This window comes from Curcuma longa, chromosome 2 (genome assembly GCF_044706935.1).
Source record: "Curcuma longa cultivar G26 ecotype Majalengka, Jawa Barat chromosome 2, ITB_CL_G26_1.1, whole genome shotgun sequence".
Lineage (NCBI taxonomy): Eukaryota > Viridiplantae > Streptophyta > Magnoliopsida > Zingiberales > Zingiberaceae > Curcuma > Curcuma longa.
In genome coordinates this window covers 891,884-914,187 of record NC_133862.1, presented here as the reverse complement: position 1 = coordinate 914,187, position 22,304 = coordinate 891,884, and the positions used below count along the sequence as shown (strand labels likewise).

The 22,304-nt window shown below is 36.5% G+C and overlaps 1 protein-coding gene across 1 annotated transcript; it reads left to right on the top strand.

The window, feature by feature from the left end:
• Positions 1-6,942: 6,942 nt before the first annotated feature.
• Positions 6,943-19,429, top strand: LOC141818650 (basic leucine zipper 63-like). Its single transcript, XM_074706107.1, has 7 exons — positions 6,943-7,010; positions 13,061-13,418; positions 15,047-15,143; positions 16,459-16,531; positions 16,753-16,828; positions 16,906-17,031; positions 18,725-19,429. Exons 1-7 carry the CDS (start codon positions 6,943-6,945, stop codon positions 19,115-19,117), a joined length of 1,191 nt encoding a protein of 396 aa, XP_074562208.1. The 3' UTR covers positions 19,118-19,429.
• Positions 19,430-22,304: the final 2,875 nt, after the last annotated feature.

Genomic DNA, 22,304 nt, shown 5'->3' with positions numbered 1-22,304 from the left:
CTTTTCTAGCACTACTCTTTTCACTTGTATCAACTTAGCCCTATGAAAGCATGGCATGCTCTTTCCATGCAAGGTCATATGCTTATCCACTTGATCGGATGCATCATTCATGCTACGTATATATACATACACACATCATTATTATGTTATTGAATTACCTTGGAACTTTGGTAACACGGTCAGGCACTCGGATCGCATATTTAATTTACTCTGATGACCAATAAAAATAAATTCAACTGTAAGATTATTATTCTTGCTTACACTCTAATTATTATAGATATATTACAAAAGTTCAATCCATATATTGTTCACGTTGATGAACAACTATCTTTAAGGTGAAATTCACTATCTCAGCGGCCTTACACAATTGATCACATGATTATCTGTGAAGAGGTAAATCGAAAAATTATAGTTGACCACTACAGGAGAGGATATAATCTTGGCTCGACCTTAATCTACTTTAACAAATTTATTCCGTAATAACCAACTCAATTATATCTCAAAACAATAAACAACTCTCTTTAAAGTTTCTCATTATCATTATACAGTTAGATTAACTTCCACAGCTAGATGAAGGTCATAATTAATATCACGACGTTGTTGTCCTTAATTATAAACGTTCCCATCTTCAAAGTACTTTAATTAATATATTCTCCTGCTCTAGAGTAATAATACTCTTTGTTCGTCCCCAGACATGCAATAAATCTCTCGACCGCTGACGGTTAGAGTTCTAAATCAGTTTTTTATAAATTTTTAATATATCATATTAAATATATAAAAATTTATTATTCTCTCTACAATCAACAAAATTTCTTTATAAATTTTAAATCTCATTATTAATTAATTATTGATTCCACTCACACGATTAATTTAGGGAAAAAATAATTTTGAATTTTAACTATTGCTCCTAAATTTAAAATCTCAAACCTCTTATTCATAATGATTAGAACTTTTTTATTTGATCTCCGAGACGAGAGGATATGGTTGAGTTAGTTATTACGGGATATATTTGTTAAAGTCGGCAAAGGTTAAATATATTAATTATCTTTTTTCCAATTTCTTCATGGTATCAGAGCAGTAATCCTTGCACGCTGCTCATATTTTTCTTATGGCAGATGCTATTGTTGTTACTGGAGGGCCGAAGGATATTGCTGATGGTGATATCAATATCTCTCAAAAATTGAGTTCAGTGTTGTTGAATGAATTCAATTACCTTCCGTGGTCGAGAGCAATTACCATTGCTCTTGGTGGTAGATCAAGGTTGGGATTTATTAATGGCACCCTCAAATCTCCTGAATCAAGTTCGCCGGAGTATGCGGCTTGGCTGTCAAAGGACCAACAGGTTATGTCATGGATTCTTAACTCGATGGAGCATGATCTTGCAGCAATTTTTAGCTATTCGGAATCTTCGTTGGATCTTTGGAATGCTGTTCGTGACATGTATGGCAACCAAAACAATTCTGCTAGGATTTTTCAAATTCACAGGGAGATTGCAAGTCTTCAACAAGATGGGAAGCCATTCGTAAATTTGCTAGGAAGTCTGAAGAGTTTGTGGAGCGAGTTGGAGATTTATAGACCTCCTACTACTGACGCAGCTACTTTGCAGAAGAGAACAGAAGAGGATCGTATTTTTCAGCTATTGGCTAGTCTTAATCCTGATTTTGAGGATCTAAGGAGCCATATTCTAATGAATACTGATTTACCCTCTTTCAAGAATATTTGCGCGACCATTCAGCGTGAGGAAGTACGCCGGAAAGTCATGCCACGTTCTGTTAATACCAGTTCTTCGGATGTTCGTGCCTATATTACTCGCTCATCCTCTGAAGAAAAGTCTTACAAGGGCAAACGCCCTGATCTCAAATGTGAGCATTGCCATATTCCTGGTCACTCGATTAATCGTTGCTGGACTCTTCACCCAGAGTTGAAGCCAAAATTTTCAAAGGATCAGAAGAGTGGAGGATATCAAAAACGAATTCATGATCATAAGGCTCATATGGCTACACACTCCCTTGAATCGTTTTCCTCTAATCCTGTTGCTTTACTTAATGATTTCGCAAATTATTTACAAAACAGGCATGGTCAGGAAGCTGTCCAAGGTAGATCTATTAATCAAGAAAAAAATCAACCAGCTGCACTTCTTAGTCATTTTGCTGGTTTTTTGGCTGATGCAAACTCTGACACCAACGAAGGTATGCAGATTGCTTTTCTAACTGCATTCGAAATTAATAGTTTGCATGATGTATGGGTCATTGATTCTGGTGCCACAGATCACATGTCAAATAAGTTAACCCATGTTTATGATTTTCATCCTTTTTCTACACCTTCTCTGGTATCTGTAGCAAATGGGAAAGGTGCTCCTGTACAGGGTAAGGGAAAAATTAAACTTGTTTCAGATACTATAGAGTCCGATGTTCTATATGTTCCCTCCTTTCCATTTCAGTTGCTTTCTGTTCACAAACTGACATCATCGCTCAATTGTGAAGTTCTATTTACTCCTCACAAGGTCATATTTCAGGACCTCGTCACCAAGGCGACGATTGGTGAAGGATTTCATTTGCATGGACTCTACTACTTCTCTCCTAACTCTCAGGTTACCAAGGGATTCCAAGCTATTTCCTTTCCCATTGCTGAGCAAGATTTATGGCATCGCCGTCTCGCACATCCTTCAAATAATGTTCTTAGCAAAATAAATCGAGTTCTACCTAAAGGAACTGTTGATTGTGATATCTGCCATTTTTCTAAGTCTTCTAGGCTTCCTTTTAACTCATCATTGTCTCGTACTACTCAACCATTTGAGATTGTACATTCAGATGTTTGGGGACCTTTTTCATCCTCTCTAGATGGATTTAATTATTTCGTAACTTTTATTGATGATTTCTCAAGGGTTACTTGGGTGTATTTACTGAAATCAAAAAGTGAAGTTTTTGAATCCTTTAAAGACTTTCACATGTTGGTTACCACTCAATTTTCAGCTCATATTAAAATTCTTCGATCTGACAATGGCACCGAATATATGTCTCATACCATGACAAACTATTTGATCTCTCACGGAATATTGCATCAGACTAGTTGTGTTGGTACACCTCAACAAAATGGGCTTGCCGAACGTAAAAATCGTGACTTGCTTGAGAAAACTCGAGCCATAATGCTTCAAATGAATGTCCCAAAGCAGTTTTGGTCTCATGGTATTCTTACTGCAACCTATCTTGTAAATCGCTTACCCAGCCGAGTGCTGGATTTTAAATGCCCTCTTGAAGTATTGCAGGACAAGGCACCAGATTTGTCTCATCTCAAAATTTTTGGCTGCACTTGTTTTGTACATGTCCCAACTGGTCACCGTGACAAGCTTGATCCTCGAGCTGTTAAGTGCATATTTCTTGGTTATTCTCAAACACAAAAGGGATACAAATGTTTTGATTTTCTCTCCAAGAAGTTATATGTGACTAGAGATGTCCGCTTTGCTGAACAAATTCCATATTTTGCTGCCTCTAGTCAGGGGGAGAAGCTGTCTGAGCTATTTCCCTTGCCTAACATTAATTATGATCACCAATCCACTCAAGATCTACAACCCACTCAAGATTTACATTCACAAGATTTACATCCTAGCCACGCTACTTCAGAACATTGTGATGATCACTTGGATATCTCTAGTGTTCTTTCCAAGGAAGCTATTATCGAATCACCAGAGCAAGATTTTTCCCATACACAAGGTGAACCAATAGCTTCCCGACGTAATCCTCCGCGGGTGCGTCATCCTCCAACAAAACTGGCAGATTATGTTGCTCATACGGTCAGGTATCCTGTCACTAATTTTATGTCATACCAACGATTATCACCCATGCATACAGCCTTCCTTACAGCTATATCAAACGTTCCTGAGCCAAAGAACTTTCATGAAGCCAAAAACCAGGCTGTTTGGCAGAAAGCTATGCATGAAGAATTAACTGCTCTTGCTGAGAACAAAACTTGGACTATAGTGCCTCTTCCTCCGGGAAAACATGCAGTTGGTAGTCGCTGGGTGTTTAAAGTGAAATTCAACTCCGATGGTTCTCTAAATAAGCATAAAGCACGCCTTGTTGCTCAAGGTTTCACTCAGAAATTTGGTGTCGATTACAAGGAAACTTTTGCCCCCGTTGCCAAGATGACCACGGTACGAGTTCTTTTATCAGTTGCTATCAATAACGGTTGGTTCTTGTTTCAGATGGACGTCAAAAACGCATTCTTGCATGGTGATCTTGAGGAAGAGGTGTTTATGAAGCTTCCTCCCGGGCACCCTCAAAGTGACAATTCCAACTTAGTCTGTCAACTCCATAAATCAATTTATGGTTTGAAACAAAGTCCCCGTGCATGGCATGCCAAGTTGAGCACTGCTCTTGAAGCTCTTAGTTTTAGAAGGAGCTCAGCTGATTCGTCTCTTTATGTCCGGCTTGGTCCAGTTGACAAACTTGTGGTATTAATCTACGTGGATGATCTCATTATTACCGGGAATAATAATGACTCCATTGCTCAGTTAAAAATGCAACTTCAGCAAAAATTTCCAATCAAGGATCTTGGTTCATTGAAGTACTTTCTTGGAATTGAAATGGCGACTTCCAGCAAAGGGTTATTCCTTAACCAGCGTAAATACATTTTAGACTTACTTCAAGATGCTGAGATGTTACACACCAAACCCGCTGCTACTCCTCTCGATAGCAAATTGAGACTTGCTTCTACAGAAAAAGCTCTAGACTCACCAAGCTATTATCAGAAACTTGTGGGAAAACTCATCTACTTGACTATCACGAGACCAGATATTATGTTTGCAGTTAGTCTTGTTAGTCAACATATGCATGCCCCAACCATTCAACATCTAGGCATGGTAAAACGAATCCTGCGGTATCTGAAAGGTACGATTGGTCGAGGAATAGTCATGACCCATAATGGTCATACTAATATTATGGGATATACCGATTCTGATTGGGCTGGTAATGCACTTGATCGTCGGTCTACTACTGGTTATTGTATGTTTGTTGGTGGTAATCTGGTTTCTTGGAAAAGTAAAAAACAACATGTGGTTGCTCGATCAAGTGCTGAAGCTGAGTATCGTGCAATGGCTTCCGCAGCATGTGAGCTCGTATGGCTTAATAGTCTTCTTATTGATCTCGGTTGTCCTAGTTCTATTCCTATGAAACTTTTTTGTGATAATCAGGCAGCTATGCACATTGCTTCTAATCCAGTGTTTCATGAAAGAACCAAACACATTGAAGTTGACTGTCACTACATTCGTCAACAGGTTCAATCCAAATTAATCAACACTCAATATGTGCGTTCTAATGACCAACTAGCTGATGTGTTCACCAAAGTGTTGACGACTACTCAGTTCCACAGGCTTTTGAGCAAGCTTGGATCCATCAATCCTTTGGATCCAGCTTGAGGGGGAGTATTGGAGCTTAGAAGAATATTCTGAAGAATATTCTGTGTATATTCTGTGTATATATGTCAAGCTAAATTAGTGGAGGTAATTAGAGTATGTTAAATTAGTAGAGGTAATTAGAGCTAATATTTTGTATAGGCGTATTCTTAGGAACTAATGATTGTACATCCATATTCTTAGGCTAATCACGTGTGATGGAGATTGACACAATTATCTCTATATATACTTGTAATATGTATGAAATCGGTATGAATGAGAATTATCTTTTTTCCAATTTCTTCATCTCTGTTTTTTGTTGAGTGACTCTCTGACTGTTCACAATGGCGGAGCTAGCCCGGGTGATTTACCCGGGCTGATCTCTGACGGTGGGCTATGCCAACGAGATCTGTGTTCTTTTATCCGGGCTGGCTCTTTTATTTTCTTTTAAAAAAAAATTTCTTACATAAATTTAAGCTTTTGCGCCGTGAGCACATAGCCCGGGTAAGGTAAAACGTGGCTCCGCCCTAGTTTGTTCTAAGTGCCACTTACGCTCTATTTGGATCGGGTGAGGGACGGTTCATTAATGGAAGGGGAAGGAAAGGGAAGGGAAGGGAAGGGAGGAGAAGATCAGTAACCTTGTTTGGGAGGAAAGGAAGGTTAAAAGGAAAGGATTTAAAAGTTAAAAATATAAAAAGTCAAAAATATCCTTTCTCACTTCCGTTGCTCTTCTTCCTCGACATCTCGTCAGATTCGAGGCTGAAAGTCTCCTCGCGAGCAGGCGGAGAGGGGGCAGCCGAGCCCCTGCCCGGGCGGCCCCTCCCAACGCCTGCAGAGGCGCCGATCGGCACGCGACCACCGGGCGCAGTGGCCGGCCGGTGGAGAGAGAAGAAGAGGGAGGACGCGGAGGACGAGGTCGGCGGTGGGAGGGGGAAGGCGCATGCGTGCGAGGGTACGCTCGAGGTAGAAATCGCGGCGGACGACGCCGGCGATGTGGCTGATGGCAGCGAAGTAGGCGTCCTTCGAAGAGGAATGGAGGACCGGCGCCGGAGGAGCGAACGAGTGGAGGCAGCAGCGGCGGAGGAGCGACGCAGCGGGTGAGTGGAGCATCGGCAAGAGCGGGAGTGGACGCGTCCCCTTCCTTCGCAGTGGGTAAAATTGGAATAAAGATGCGTAATATTTGCTTCCCTTCCTTACACCCCGATTTGGGGTGTAAGAAATTGTGACTATTCATGAGCATGGAAGGGGAACACTTCCCCTTCTTTCCCCTTCCCCTCCTTACCTCACCTCATCCCAAACAGAGGTAAATTTTTTTTTCCCCTTCCTTACCTTTCCTTCCCTTTCCCTCACCTCCTCCCAAACAGAGGCTTACAGTTTGCTACTGGGAGAAACTCAATCTCGGTCAGATTTGGTTGTCGTGTCGGATATATAGCAGGCAGTTTGCCGGTGGGACTTTACTGATCTAGGCCGATAGTGAGGTCCCATTCAGGATTTACGAACGACAAACAATGAGTTAGCTTTAATTTGCCGGTGGAACTTCACTAATCACGACAATGAGGTCGATCGTGAGGCTGCACACTCACGACCGTGTCGTCACCGATCGAGAGCTTGCAGCCTCACGGTGTGGTTAATTGTGAGAGTTTACAGCTGCGGGGATCGGGATTATCAAAGTTTAATACTTAAATCACGTAAGTTACGTTTCAAATTATCAAATCGTGTAGTTATTCTGATTTTACCCTTCTATTAAAAAAAATTTAATCTATTTTGTGATTATAAAAATAGTAATTTTAATCGATTGTTATATAATAATGTAGTAATCCATTAATTTTTTTAAATCGATTAAAAAGTTTTTATATAATTGAAAATTTATTGTTCTTAATATGCTTGATTATATGTGTTCGGACAATACTCCTAAATATATCTATGTCCGTAAATATCAATTTTATACACCGTACTTATACCCTCAGCAAATGAATTTTTGAAGACAAATTGAGTATGAAAAATGATGTCTGAAATTTATTATAAATAATACAATAATAATACTCACTGATCAAAATCACAATTAAGATCCTTACACTTGACTATTTCTAAAGATATAAATTTTATAATTTTTTGAATGACTAAGATTCATCGGTTGGTTTCATTCAAAAGTGATTGATCGATGAACTTAGAAGAATGACATAGAACTAGGTCTTATGTGTTTGAGTAGTGCTCTTAAATATATTCATGTTCTCAAATACCAATTCGATATGTTGTATTGAGAGCAATAAATTTTTGATCATAGAAGAATTTTTAATCGATTAAAAAAAAGTTTTAATCATTGCTACAGCATAACAATCAATTAGTTTTTTAATTTTTATGGAGGAGCAAAATGGATATTGGGTAGGTGATTTGAGAATTTTAAAAATTACCTATGTGGCTTATTTAAAAAAAAATGATAAATCTCAGTTAGCCCCATTGACTATCTCTGGGGTGACCATTTGGAGGAAAATTCCTACAAATACGCCGTAGTTGAAGATCGAACCGCATAGGGCCGAAGCCACAATGGGGGCAAGTAGGGGCCACCGCCCTCCCAGCTTTTTGATTTTTCATTAAGTTTGTCTTTATAAAAAAATTTTAAATTGGAACTGGCCCCCCCCCCCCCATCGAACGCCCGCCCCGCCCCCCTCCTTTGTCCAGACTCCAGCCCAATGTATTGTGTTTGTGGGCTTATTTTTTTCCTTTAGGCCTCAGTCCAGCAGCTAAATAATACAATACATTAAATAGAGAAGGAGGGCATGAGATTGGCAGTCTGATCGCGCGGCCGTTGCTCCTCCTGACCGATTCTCCTCTTTCACAAGATTCCTTCCCAGCAAAACCACTACAAGAGGTGCCCCCCCCCCTCTCGTGGAAACTTACCTCCGCCCCTAGAACCGCAGGTGCCTAGGTGACAACCTGGATGTCCTACCGCGACATTATTGCCCCAGGGACGTTTAACTATAGTGGGTAAACTTTTTATAGTGACCGGACCCATCGCCGAAACGGCCCCATATCAGAAAACCCCTTAAAGGATTTTTTAGAGACATGGTACCACTATGTTGATAAGAGCATACTGCCTCAATATCACCTCAGTTAACAAATACATGTTGCTAAGACTTGAATCGCACAACACCTCAATCAACAAATACATGTCGCTAAGAGAATTCGAACCCGAAACCTCAAGCAACACATGTCTCCATACTTACCACTTGGGATAAGGCACTTCAACTATGTGGCTTATTTCAGAACTTTGGCAACATGGTTTAATAAATTGTTGTAGAAAGTTTGTTTTGCCTAACTTTGGGTGGAAGAAAAAATACGTTAAAATCAATTCACGAATGGATATAAAATATATCCATCTATTATTTTATTGATAAGTGATCCAGAAAAGAACCAACATCATTGATCGTGTTTCTTGACCCAATCGTGTCTCTTGCCACCACTTGACAACAAGAAGTCTAGAGTCAAATATGGTCTGGCTGTATTTTCCAACATAGCATTGTTCAATCAACCATAGACATATCTAGTAGACAACATGATCAGGTCGTGCTTCCCAACACTACCGTGTGGGGACAATCGTAGACGTTAAACAGCCAACACAACCGTGGCACTATGGCGGCATCTCGAACCCAGAAGGTTTTATGATACCGAGGACTTAAAATTTGAGAGGTTATAATTTTTGACTCGAGTTGAACCAACACAGCCGTGGCACTATAATGGCGTCCCAAACCCAGAAGGCTTTATGATATCGAAGACTTAAAATTTGAGAGGTTATAATTTTTGATTTAACATGAATCACAGGATCTACGACCTGTCAAATCAAAACTCATCCAGAAATCAATAAATAACGTACTATTAAAGTTATTTTGTCTTTTATTTTATATGATTTTGAGACTATTTAAATATTATTAGGGGATAATTATTATCTTTTATTTTGAAATAATTTATTTGATTAAATCTAAAAGTAGCTCCAACTTTCCGTTTGACGATTCAGATGTTTTCAATGAAGTTTCGTTATGAAAATGAACTTTTTTTAGAATAATTACTATTCTCCCGACAACAATAAGCAAACAGAGAAAAATATCTCGATTCCAATTCTCGCATAATCCATTCTTTCTCTCGTTCGCATATAAAACGACCGCATTACATAAACAAGTGGGGCAATTGGGGGCAAGTTGCCCCAATCCCGTCCCCCTCCCTTTGAGTGATGGAGACTCGAGGTCTCATTTATCCACTCCACCACTCACCTCCATTGCCCGCCTGGGCCCCACAGCCGATTCCAAATTTATAAAGTGACTGACAGCGACCCAAAAACATCTCTAGCGGATAGGGCAGCTTACGTGTCCGTCTCATCCGAACCCTAAAAAAATATCAGCCTCGAACAGAATCGGGAGGGCGATTCTTAGCCATGAAATAGATCCTCCCGCCACTGTAGCCACCAAAAATATCCCACCATAAATAATTAATATAAAAAATAAAAAAAATTATTTATCACGAATTAAATCCAAATTGTTTGCTTCCTTTAAGGACGCTTTTACATTATTTTATTATTATTAGTTTATTTCTTGAAAAAGTCAAAAGCATCCCATCTTATATTTACCCTTTGTTGTAATATTATTATTGCAACCAAGGGAATAATTAAATTACTCTAATTTGCTTTTGGATAATAATGAGAATTAGAGATGTCAATTTGAGTTGGATCCATCGGATTGATCCGCCTTGTCATACAATTTAAGTCGATTGAGTTAAAATTTTATCAATCTATTTTAAGATGAGTCGATCCGCGTAAGCTCGCGATTCGTATGGATTGATCCGTGGCGGACTTGAGTTGGCCCACGGATTGAGAAAATTTAGGCAGCGTTTGGTTGGGCCATTTTCCAGCGTTTTCCATTTTCGTTTTCCAAGGAAAATGGAAAACGCTGAATGGTTTATAATTTCCTTTTCATTTTCTGGAGAATGGAAACTCGTTTTCCAGAAAAACAGAAAATGCTAAAATATCGTTTTCCAAATCAACAGCTCAAAATGAAAAACGGGAAAACGCGGCGCGTTTTCGCGTTTTCCACTTCTTTTTCGTTCGAAAACACGGAAACGCCCGAGGTCGCGCGTTCGCTTCTTCACCGACCTTCCTCGATCCCTGCGCACGCCTCGCCAGGAGGTCTCCTCCGCCCTGTGTGGCCTCGGCATCTGGCAGGAGTCGCGGCCTCGCCGCCCTGCCCGACGACGCCACCGAAGCCACCGCCTCCCTGCCCGACGACGCCACCGAAGCCACCGCCCGGGCCCGACGACGCCACCGGAGGCGTCGCCCGGCCTCGGCGACGCCACCGGAGGCGCTGCGCAGGCCCGGCGGCGACGCCTCCGCGCGCGGGCCACGCGGGACGGGACAGAAGTCGCGATTTTTTTTTTCTTTTATTTTTTAAGTTAGGGTTTAATAGAATTTTAATAATTAATTCCTAACTATAGTTGGGGTAGTTTAATAGGCTTTATTAAAACCTATAAAATTATCTTATTATTTTTTAAAAAATATTATATATTTTTATTTTTAAATATTTGTATTAAATTTTTTTATTTTTAGTTAAAAAAATAAAAAAAATATTAATTCCTAATTATAGTTGGGGTAGTTTAAATAGGCTTTATTAAAACCTATAAAATTATCTTATATTTTTTATTTTTAAATATTTATATTAATTTTTTAATTTTAGTTTAAAAAATAAAAAAAAATATACCACTAATGAAAACAGTTAACTCTAGATTATCGAACCAAACGTGTTTTCCAGTTTTCTTTTCTAGAAAACAGAAAATAACATATTATACCAAACGCATTTTCTGTTTTCTGAAAACGAGATTAGAAAATGGAAAACTGGAAATAGAAAATAGAAAACAGAAAATGGAAAATATTTTCCAAACCAAACGCCCCCTTATTTTTTCTTCAAAATTTAAAATTAAAATAGAAAACTCAATTGACTAATGGTTTTGACCCATCTAAATTATAATTCGAACTTAAAAATTTCAACTTGCTCGGTTTAAATTGTAATCTAAATTTAAAAATTTTATTAGTTTCTTTATTTTTTTATTTGTTGAGAGGTCTATGGGTTGGCCCACCTAATCTGCAACCCGCTTTAGGTTAGGTTGGATTGAGATTTTTCAATCCGCTAAGTTGGTGGATCGGTCTGTCTTGCTCCGCCATATGATAGGTTTTTGATGGGTTGAATCGCCCGTCATGGGTTGATCCGTTTGACAACTCTAGTGAGATGGTTAGGTTCGTCAATGACATATCAAGTATTTGGAGTTCGAAACTCAACTGTGGTGAATTTATAGAGATTTTAGTGGATCCGAGAACATTGACTATTAGGCTGGATCATCATTTTCACTTTTTAATTTATCTGGGCTTAGTAGTCGATGGTAAACTTATGTGAAACCTGACAGATCAAAATATCGAAATCTCTTTATTAACTTAGTTAAACTTGTTAAAACTCTCTCTAATTTACTTACAAATATTGTTATAGCGATTTTTATATAAAAATCACTTCATGATCAAAATATTATAGTTGTGATTTTCAATAAGTTGCTAATGTTTAAAAGATATTGATTTTCAACTAAGTTGCTAAAAACTATTTTTGGTATAAAAATATTTTATGGATGATAATTTTGATCAAATTAGAATAATTTGATAAAGTTAACAACTACACATTATAATAATTATGAATCATAATAATTATAATTTATAGCAACTAGGATGAATCCATATAATGGTTGTCCTAACCTCTATTCCATCCGTGATCAATTGTACCTCTTTAATTATTTAATAATATAATTAAAGAAGTACAAATAATAATTTTTATTTAATCCATTAAAATCCATCCTCTGTCTTTGATAGTAGCATGATTTTTTTTTTGAACGCCTTATCCCAAGTGATAAGCATGTTAATAACATATTTTTGAGGTTTTATTTGAATGCACAATTTGTTGAAGGGGTGTTATAACACTCTTAGCAACATGTATTTGTTAGCTGAGGCTAGTTTCGGCAATAGACTCTTATCAGCATAGTGCATTTTTTTAAAAAATTTTTAATTTTTTTAATTATTAACTTTAGGTGTTATAATAAAAAGTTTATCCACTATAATTTTATCCTTACAATAGCTATGACTTTTATAATAGTATTAAAGTATTTTTTTTTCATAATTTAAATATTTAATTTTTATGATGTAATTAATTTAAAAATGATTAATCTAATTTCATAAAATTTTTTATTATTCATAAAATATAATATATTTTAAATGAAATTTAAAATCTTATTATTTAAAGAGTCTATTCTATTTCACATCATAATTTCAGAGAAAATAAAAGTTCTTTTCTACAAAAAGATAGAATCCGTCACTCCAGTGATTTCATATAGTCAATTTCACGATAGAGTATTGCTTGACTTCGTCGAGATTCAAACTCTTACCCTCTTTTGTAAGTTTGTTTCATCGTAACCAATTTAATTATACAGAAAAAAAATAAAAGCTCTATAGTTAATATAATAGGCTAAATAAGTAAAATATTGAATTGGAACACTCCTATGAGAAAGGTTCCAATGAAAGGCGTTTTTTTGTTTTTACCCTTATTATTATTAATATTATTTACTTTATTCAGTTAATTATTATACTATTTATAGATCGTGCCCGGACCGCCATTTCTGCCAGAATGGATGCGGATCGCAGAGCGCAGATGACCATCGGCGTAAGGGATTGAGGAGTAGAGAAGAGAGGGGGAGTTTCACAATTTCCGGCGTCGGATCGCCCTCGGGGAGGAGCTGGACGCAGCCGCAGTTGGGCCTCGAGGAGGGAATGAGGAGCCCCAGCCCGGCCTCCGCTGTGGCGGTGGATCCCGATGAGGTGGTGGAGATAGAGGGGCCGGTTTCCGCCGCTGCTCCGCAGAGGTCGGAACCCTCGGCCGCCGTCGATCCGGCTGAGTATGCCTTGATGTTGAAGGGGAAGCTCGATCTGTATTGCGCCGCTGTCGCCTTATCCAGGGTACTCTCTCCGCTTCTTTGAACAATTTTGTTTTTCCTCGATGCATTCGTTATGTAGTTTATGCTTCTGGAAAAGTCATCGAGAAAATGGGATTCAGAAAGAAGAAATCCAAATGTTGTTGGTTTGAAAGATCGTGTTTCCAGGTGTTTGTGTATAGTCTTGTCTAAACCAAGTGTGTCCAAAAAAAAAACAAATATTGGGTGATCATATTTTTCTCTTTGCCCAACATAATTTGTTGCCGACACTCAAGCTTAACAGGAGTTTCCCTAAGAAATAAGCGTTTGGAACTTGAAATTTGGTGCAGCCTCGTACGATCTATATACTTCATTCATTAACTACAGTGAGTTTTCACTTTGGTGGCAGGTAGTCAACCTTTCCTATTTAATTTGGACCAAAAGTAGAAATTATGTCATATAAACTCAATCCCTTGTGGTTTTATTTGGTACCTTGTGTCAGAACCCAGCACAGTAGTCCTATTGGCCAAAATAAATGGTACATAGAACCTAAGGGACATAGGCCAAAAACAATTAAGTTTTTGGTGGCAAACTAAATTGGCTGAATAATCTAATCCTACCTAATGAAAACTACCATTTGAAGTTTAACAGGCAATATAGGCTAATATTTTGGGCAAATACAGTCTTCTCACTATTGTGATAACATTTCATCATCTATATGTCTCTCTAACTGCTGAATGACTATCGTATGTGTCTCATGCTGTTGGATAACAGTTGTAATTACTCATCCCGATAGATTTAGAGGCAGTAATAGGATTTTGTGGCTCAAAACAGCTTAAAACCAAGGTGTTAATACTTTGTACCAAACTAAAATTTGCTAATATGATATTCCAGTCCTGTCAACTTTTGATATGATATTATTTTTGTATCATACTGAACAATAAAAGTGTTGTCATGCTTGTTCTTGTTAGTTATTATTAGACTTTCAAATGCTTGCACAAAATTACAATAGCCAGCAGCACTAATGCAGCAATGCTGCTAATTGAAATTATATTATCACATCATGAGCTTGTACATGGGAACATCAAGGTTCCTAAGAAGGGTTAGAGAAGCATACCAAATAATCCTATTGTACTGGTTTCACGATCAAAGAGGCATGGTAATTTTGCTAAAATATTGATGTGTTGATCTGTATGTTGTATGGTGACAAATACTGGACAGTTTGCAAATACTGTGGCAACCAAGCTGCCTATTGTGTATTGTAAGCTTTATTAACCTTATTTATAATAGTTCCTTTAAGACTATTTGCTACAGAATGCATGTGTAGTCATTGATAAACTGATGGATTGCACACAAGTCTTTGTCTTTAATTTGTCATGAGTTGCTGAGAAAAAAACAAATCTAAAATGAGAAGTTTATAACAGATTTCATCTAGTTTTGGATGATTTTCCTTATATTAGTTTGCAAGTAATAGTGTGAATACATTATTAAGTATCAACAATAATCGTCAGGATGTGGTCCAAATAAGATTTGAGAGAATGAAGGTATGCAAACATTGACAAGAATATTTTCTGGTTCACATGTTTTTCCTTTAGTCCATTTTAGCTTAGAATTCATTCAACATTTTTGTATCAAAGCACCAAAGGATTAAGTTTCTTCTTTGTTGTGTGATAGAGTTCTAGCGCGGATCCTCAAAGTTGTGTTTCCATGGTTGATACCAGTTTGCTGTCTTCAGATTCTCTGCAATATCAATCTCAGGCATCTACAAATGGTATATTACTATTGCATACAAGTAGCTCACATTAGCTAGTGCTATTAGGTCTGGGTACTTTTTGTTTTCTTTTCCTTCTTTTCCCTCGTCTAATTTTCATTTTGAATCAATTGTGTGGGATAAAGTCTCAATGACTTTTATTTCTCTTTTTTATTTTTTTATCTGGATTAATATAAGGAAAATATTTTCTCAGTGATTATTCAATATATAGTTATAAAAGATGACAACAAACAACATGGATTTGATGCATACATTATCACAAGAAAGTGATGGAGGCTTCCTTTTCTTCCATTAAGTCACTGTAATAAGGAGAATCAGGTTACATTCTACTAGGTAATTTAGAAACATACACACTAATTGCTTTTGGATTGACTATAAATGTCATAAGCTCCTAGATAATCCATCAAAGGAGAAAATCTAACTACGTATTCAAGATAAACAGGATGCTTGTGAATCTAATGAGCTTATGGAAGACATTTAGATGAGTGGTATGACATTGGGTATCAGTGACTTAAAATTAATTAAAGAATCACTGCTCATCCTTATGAACACCTTTTTAGTGCTCCTTTGTCAGTTGGATCATGTTATTTTGGAGCTCGGGCCTTAATGATAGTTAAAGGTGTTACTCCCATCCTCAAATAGAACCTTGAAATTACTACATGTGGGCAGTCATTTGGTTCCAAGTTCTGCTACACTTTTTTCTAGGTTGTAGTGCTTCTGGAAAAAAAATTGAACTAGTAGAAATTTGTTAGCAACTAGTTCTACTGGAAGTTCTTAGCTTCGAAATGTATGATATCTCTAATAATAGAAAAGAATGAACAATTCATTCTCGCAAATCAATATTCAAGTTCTCTATAAGGCATCAGAAAATCATGTATAAAAGTTTTTAAAGTATTATGCAGTCTATTTGTGGGTCACATGACTATTTTTAATATCAAAGCATTTGTGTAAATCCAGTTAGATGTACACATGTTCTGTCTTTAGTGAATGCAAAAAAGGTTAAAAGCTACTTTTTCTTTCTATTGTAATTGAGGGAAAGTTCGTTCGTGAAACTGCATCATACTTTTTCTCCTAGAGAAATGTCACATTCTGTCACAGCTTCATGGTTTCATAATCAAATTTCATGGAATATATAAAAGATGAGTCAACATTCAGTCACATTGTCTCCTTTTTTCTATTTGATCTTTCTGGGTTTCATAATTATGAAATGATGGTAAGGTGCAACATAGATCAGGTGGTATTGTTTCTTCAACTATGTTGGAGAAGTCTATCCTCCATAGGAGGGCAACTAATGGATCATGAAGGGTTATTTCAGATGATGTTGAACTTGATAAAGAAGCAGAAGCATTGGGGACTCTAGATGTTGCCCAAGTGAAACGTGTAAAAAGGTATACAGCTGGAAATAATAATTCAATTACCGATACTATTGTGTTGTTTTTTTCAGTATTCACTAGTTGATTGTTCTTGTTGTTGTTCATTTTCTAGAGGAACTTTGCATTTACCGCAAATTTTCCTGATTTTTTTCTTTCTATTAGCATTTGAGACCTTAAATTTCTAGAATTCTAGTGCTTGTTTGGAACTTTTGAAGAAGCTTTAGTTGTTCACCCAGGATGCTTTCAAACAGAGAATCAGCAAGGCGCTCAAGAAGGAGAAAACAAGCACATGCAAATGAGCTTGAGGAACAAGTATGTTCCAATTGCTCAATATGTTTATATCTTCAGTATGCAATGGTGTTTTGAAATTTCATGGCATCTATTATTAGGTTTCACAATTAAGAGTTGAGAACTCAGCGCTTTTAAACCGTCTCACTAACATGAATCAGAAGTACAATGAAGTTGTGGCTAATTGTAAGATACTGGAAGCAAATGTGGAAACTTTGAGCGCCCGGGTAAGCTACTTGTTACATTAACATGTGTATGTTTTTTATATAGTGCTGAACATGAAAATTTATTAATTTAACATATGTTTTGGGTTATTCATTTTGAAGTTATTTTTAAAGAGTTATGACAATTTGCTCAATGCTACGAAAGTTAGTATTTTGTCATTGGATTTAATGTTGCTTAAGTAGAATATGACAATAATGTCTTCTAATAGTCTATTTTTCATTGATTTTGCATCAATATCATTGTTATAGGGAGAAAAAAAAACTCCTCCCTTAGGAGCAGGTGTGTAGAGTGGATAAAGTGGTGATAAGAGGATTAGCAGAGCCTTCCCAATTGCTTACCCTGGTCTAATTTGAAGAAACATTTATATTAACTTCATTTTGTCCATCCAAACTAATTCAGTGGAGCACTATAGTGACAAATGAAGCTAAGAGTTGAAATGAGGGTGTCTGTGAAGTGACTAATGATAAGTGTGTTAGCTCTTCTCTTTTCTTCTCCATATTTTTTGTTGTCATTTTCAAATTGACCTATGGGAAGCTTTTCGAATCGGTAAGTTTTTCATTTTGTTATGAGAATAGTTTAGTTATTATGTAATCATTTGAGCTGAACTGGTGGTTTTGTGCACAAGAATAATATGGTAATGATTGACATTTTGATCGATCTTACTAATATTATATATAGCGACTATGCTATGCAGGTGGTTGATCACCTCACACCCTATGTGTTATATGCTGCTTGTTTGCTTAATTAGGCTGTTTAAGCCTCATAAGAAGGGGGCACATATAACCTCCAACTATGCCAATTTTTTGTATCTGGTGCAAGGGAAGTCCCCATCACTCTCAGGCAACAATCCGAAGGCCATGAGTTGGAGCTGATTTAATGGACCAGGTTTGTTTGGGTACTAGTTTAAGTCTAAAGCTGTTAGGTTTGGTTTTATTGATACTTTTTTAAACTTTAGAAATAGTTCTTTTCAGTGCTTTATGCATCACTTTTTACCAAATAGAAAGGTTAAGTTTTCTCAAGGGGAATCCTGTGTAACTTAATCCTGACGGTAAAAAAAACTAATCTCATGAGCCATTTGTCACATAAGTTATCATCGCATGACCCATGACTGTATGTTTGTTACCATCAAACTAAAAAAATTCAGTAAGTGTACGTTATGACTGCCATTGGTTACACGAGCATCATCATTTATGATCAATTAGGTATGATTCTACATTTGTGTAAGTGGTATTGGAGGCCTATGACAGATCTTATAAGCTTGATTCAGGTTGCTCTACTATCTTTGCTACTTTTCTATGAACTGAATGATAATGGTGCATTGTAGAGCAAGTTTTGTTAATACTCAGTTGTCAGTATATGTTTCTACTTAAATACATGTCTTTTATAGTTATTTTTTCTTGATGTTTTTTCCGTAAGTTTTGTAGCTATCCTCTAGCTTATATTTTGGTACAGATTTCGTGTATGTCTTCACATAATTTTCAGTCCAACCAGTGGATGTGGCAGTTTGCTTCCCCATTTGATACGTTACTGCTGATTGTAGTCGTGTTCTGTCACCTCACTTTCATTCTGTTGTTTTGTTACCAATACAAATTGCTATCTTGCATTCATAGTATTTATTGAATGATTGGCCTGACTAACAATGTTTGCCAAAATATCTAACAGTGAAATGGCGTTCCTACTCTTCCCACATTTCAGGTGAAGATGGCAGAGGACATTGTGAAAAGGGTAATAGGAAAGTGCCCTTCCGATCATGCTATTTCAACAATCGGCACACTGGACGTCAAAGCAAAACCCCCATCTGAAGCAACTTCCGATACTGTTATTGCAATCCCTGATAACTCAATTCATGTCTACTTGGCTTCAGCTGAAGAAGAGATGGTAAACACATGCCTCATGGATATCATCTCTGGTCTGCCTTGCAAAGATGCCCCCCACTGGGCTCTAGACCAGGGGAAGATGCGCCGACCTGGTTTGATACGACGAGCGGCAAGCTTGGAGGAACTCCAGAAAATAATTTGCCAAGGACCAAACTCTTGCACGTCCTTACAAATGGATGTTGACTACCTCGTGGCGCCCAAAGACCTTTGAATAACAAGCTGAACTCGAGCGTAGCCCAATTCTGGTACTCTCAACGTATCTGCTGAATTTATTAGCTTGTCGCATATAGTGAGCATGGATGCCTTGTATGAGATGTTCAGGTGAGACCTCTGAATCTGTAAGTTCATGAATTGTGTTTCAGTCAATCTACTATACCTTGTGTGGACTAAAAGGGAGCTTATCGAGTTTGGTGGTCATAACCGTCATTACTTAGTAATATTCTTGTCGACAATGGTAAAAGGGATAAATATTAAGCTTCAAGAAATATCATCAGAATGAAAGATGAGTTAGATCCAACTCAATTAGACAGGATCAACTGGATAGTAAATCAATGAATCTGAAACAATCCTCTTAAGTGGAATAAAAGAAAAAAAACTAAAAAAAATGGTGAGAAATTACATATACATTATGACATTAGGGAAGAAGTCCTTGATGACCTTAGCAATAAAGTTAATGTGAGAGTTTGTTGATGCAGCAGAAGAAACATGAAAGAGAAAACACTAATATTAGATGTATGTGTTTAGAATATTCAAAATGCTTTAATGTTTCTTAAGAAAAGAGGGCAAAGACACTATAAAAAGAAGAGAGTTTGAGTTCCTAGCTTTAGAATAAAATTATAAATAAAAATAGAAAAGAGTATTGTGATTGAATTCCAACCTTTATGGTAAAAGTTTCTTTTTACATATCTGTGAGTCTATAATTTGTCCACTTGGAATTGTAAATTTTAGTAGTAAAATGTCTGTGATGGTTTAGCTACAATTTGATTAATTTGATTAGTTTTCCATTAAGTCCCTTCTCACTGTTAAGATAAACCAGCTTACTTGATCACATAGAGATGCTAACAACTTTCAGGTACATCATCACATAGACCACATAAGATGTTCTTAACATTCATTCATTTAGCTAACAACTTACCTTTTGTGTTGACCTTTTGGTGCAAGATTAGCCGAGTTGTGATCTTAACTTTGTTGACACCGAACGAACTCCACACGTTCGTAGCAATTTTATTGCATTTGCAGGTGTGTCAAAAGAAGATTCCACCTCCATTCGATTGTATCCTGAGTACAATGCTGCATATGAGCTTTGGTTAGGATCAATCTAGCTCCCTGCAGAGATTCTGTAACAGTTGATTTAAGTCAGCTGATTTCAGATGTTCAGATTCACAATGAGAAAAGAGAATGCTTATTTTGTATGATACCTTTGCGCCAAAGATCAAGCCAGAATCTGATACCAGTACCCCAGCAGGAAGATACCATGGGTTCTAGCTGACTCCTTCCAGGTATGCGAGTTCGATCATGTTTTGTTGGGGTTTGCATCAGACCAGTGTGTGCGTTGAAAGTAACGGCATTCGATCGAGGTTTTCCACACCAATTTGATCTTGGATCTAAAAGTTTCCAGCTAGTTGAACTTATCAAAGTGTATTCCAAGTCGTGGTTTCTTCTCATCTTGTCAATTGCAGGTTACCTACCCACTTCAGAATCTGATACACACTTGCAGGAGGATATCGGAGCAGATGTGTTAAAAACAGAATTAGTAAGCATATTTTAATTTCTGTAAAAAGTGGAATCTGTTACTTTTGTTTGGATGGTTTGACACGATCGGTCTCATTATCATTTGTGAGGAGATAAATCGGAAAGTTGCATTGGCTACTATTTGAGGAAGGACATTATCTCAGTTTCGTGAAAAGGAAAATTTGAATTATCCACTTCAGTAATATCTTTTCCATAGTAACCAATCTCGACCTTCTAACGAAAGATATCTGTGTTGCTAAACATAACTTATTTGCATTATTTGTTTCATTGTTGGTGACTGATAGCTTTGATTTCGCTTTGTTAAACTCAGATGAAACCAGAGGAATGACTTAGGCAACTCTGGATAATTGCAACCCTTAGTTGATGCTAAGTGTTGTTGGCTCATTTAGTTGACTGAACTATTGTTAAATTTTTGATGTTTTTAGAAAAAAATAGTTACGATAACTATTGTTAATCAATTATAGGCTAAAGTCAAAGTATCAACAGAAGGCGGCATGGTACAAAAGCTGGTTCTTAGAACTCACAAAAGTACTCTTATAACTTTTGTGCCCATCAAATGATTCCAAGAGCTTGCACTCTAGCTTTTCATTTTGATCTTTAGGAAGAGATAACGATTCTTTTATTGAGAAAAATGCTGCTTAGGGTCAAGCTCGAGAAGAGCTTACGAAATCCTATTTGTTTGGGTTGAAGTGATATCCTTAGTCTCATTTTAATGGGAGATATAATCACCTTAAGAACCCTTGTCAGCTTGATATTTATTCATCTTCTCAACACACTTGGGGACGTTTGATTAAGAATTATCATTGATAATTTTAATTATCTATCTAATGATAATCTTTTATTTGATGTATATTATGATCAATTTTTAAATAATATAATATTACTGTCACATAAATAAGTTATAATTCAAAAATATAATTACCTCATCAACTTAAAATTTTTTACGATTTCAAAGATTAACAAAATATTTTTCATAACTATCTTTCGATTTTAAAATTAAATTAATTAAAATATATCATGAAATCTAATTGAAATTAAATTAATTAATTTAATTTTAATTTAAATATTTATAAATTTAAAAGAAATAATTTATTTTAAAATTTTAAAAAATAAAATTAATAAATTATATTTATTAATTTAATAAATTATTTTTATTAAAATAATTATTTTAACTAATTATTTTATTAAAAATATATAAATATATATTTTTAATTTAAAAATTATAAATAAATTATATTTATTTTTCTTATATATTATCAATTTATTATCATCATTAATATTATTAATTAATTTATTTTAAAATTAAATTAAATTAAATATAATATAATAATCCTGCTCAACAATTTACTTCCGATAAACAAACCAGCCTAGACACCTCCATCTTGATGTCTTTGCCGTCGTCTTCTCTGCTCCGTCTTCCATTGTCATCTTCGCATCGTTTGAACATTTAAGTAAATTGCCTCTTCATCTCTTCCTCTCAAGTATTGACTTCAATTCATTCCATTCGATAGTGGTTTCCAGTCAATATCTAACAAAAGAGGCATACCACAAGCACACTAAAACCACAATTTTCAACCGAGCACTGCAAAAAGTTTAGTTTAGAACATAAACTAGATCGAATAACATAGCTACTACCGAGTTCAGTA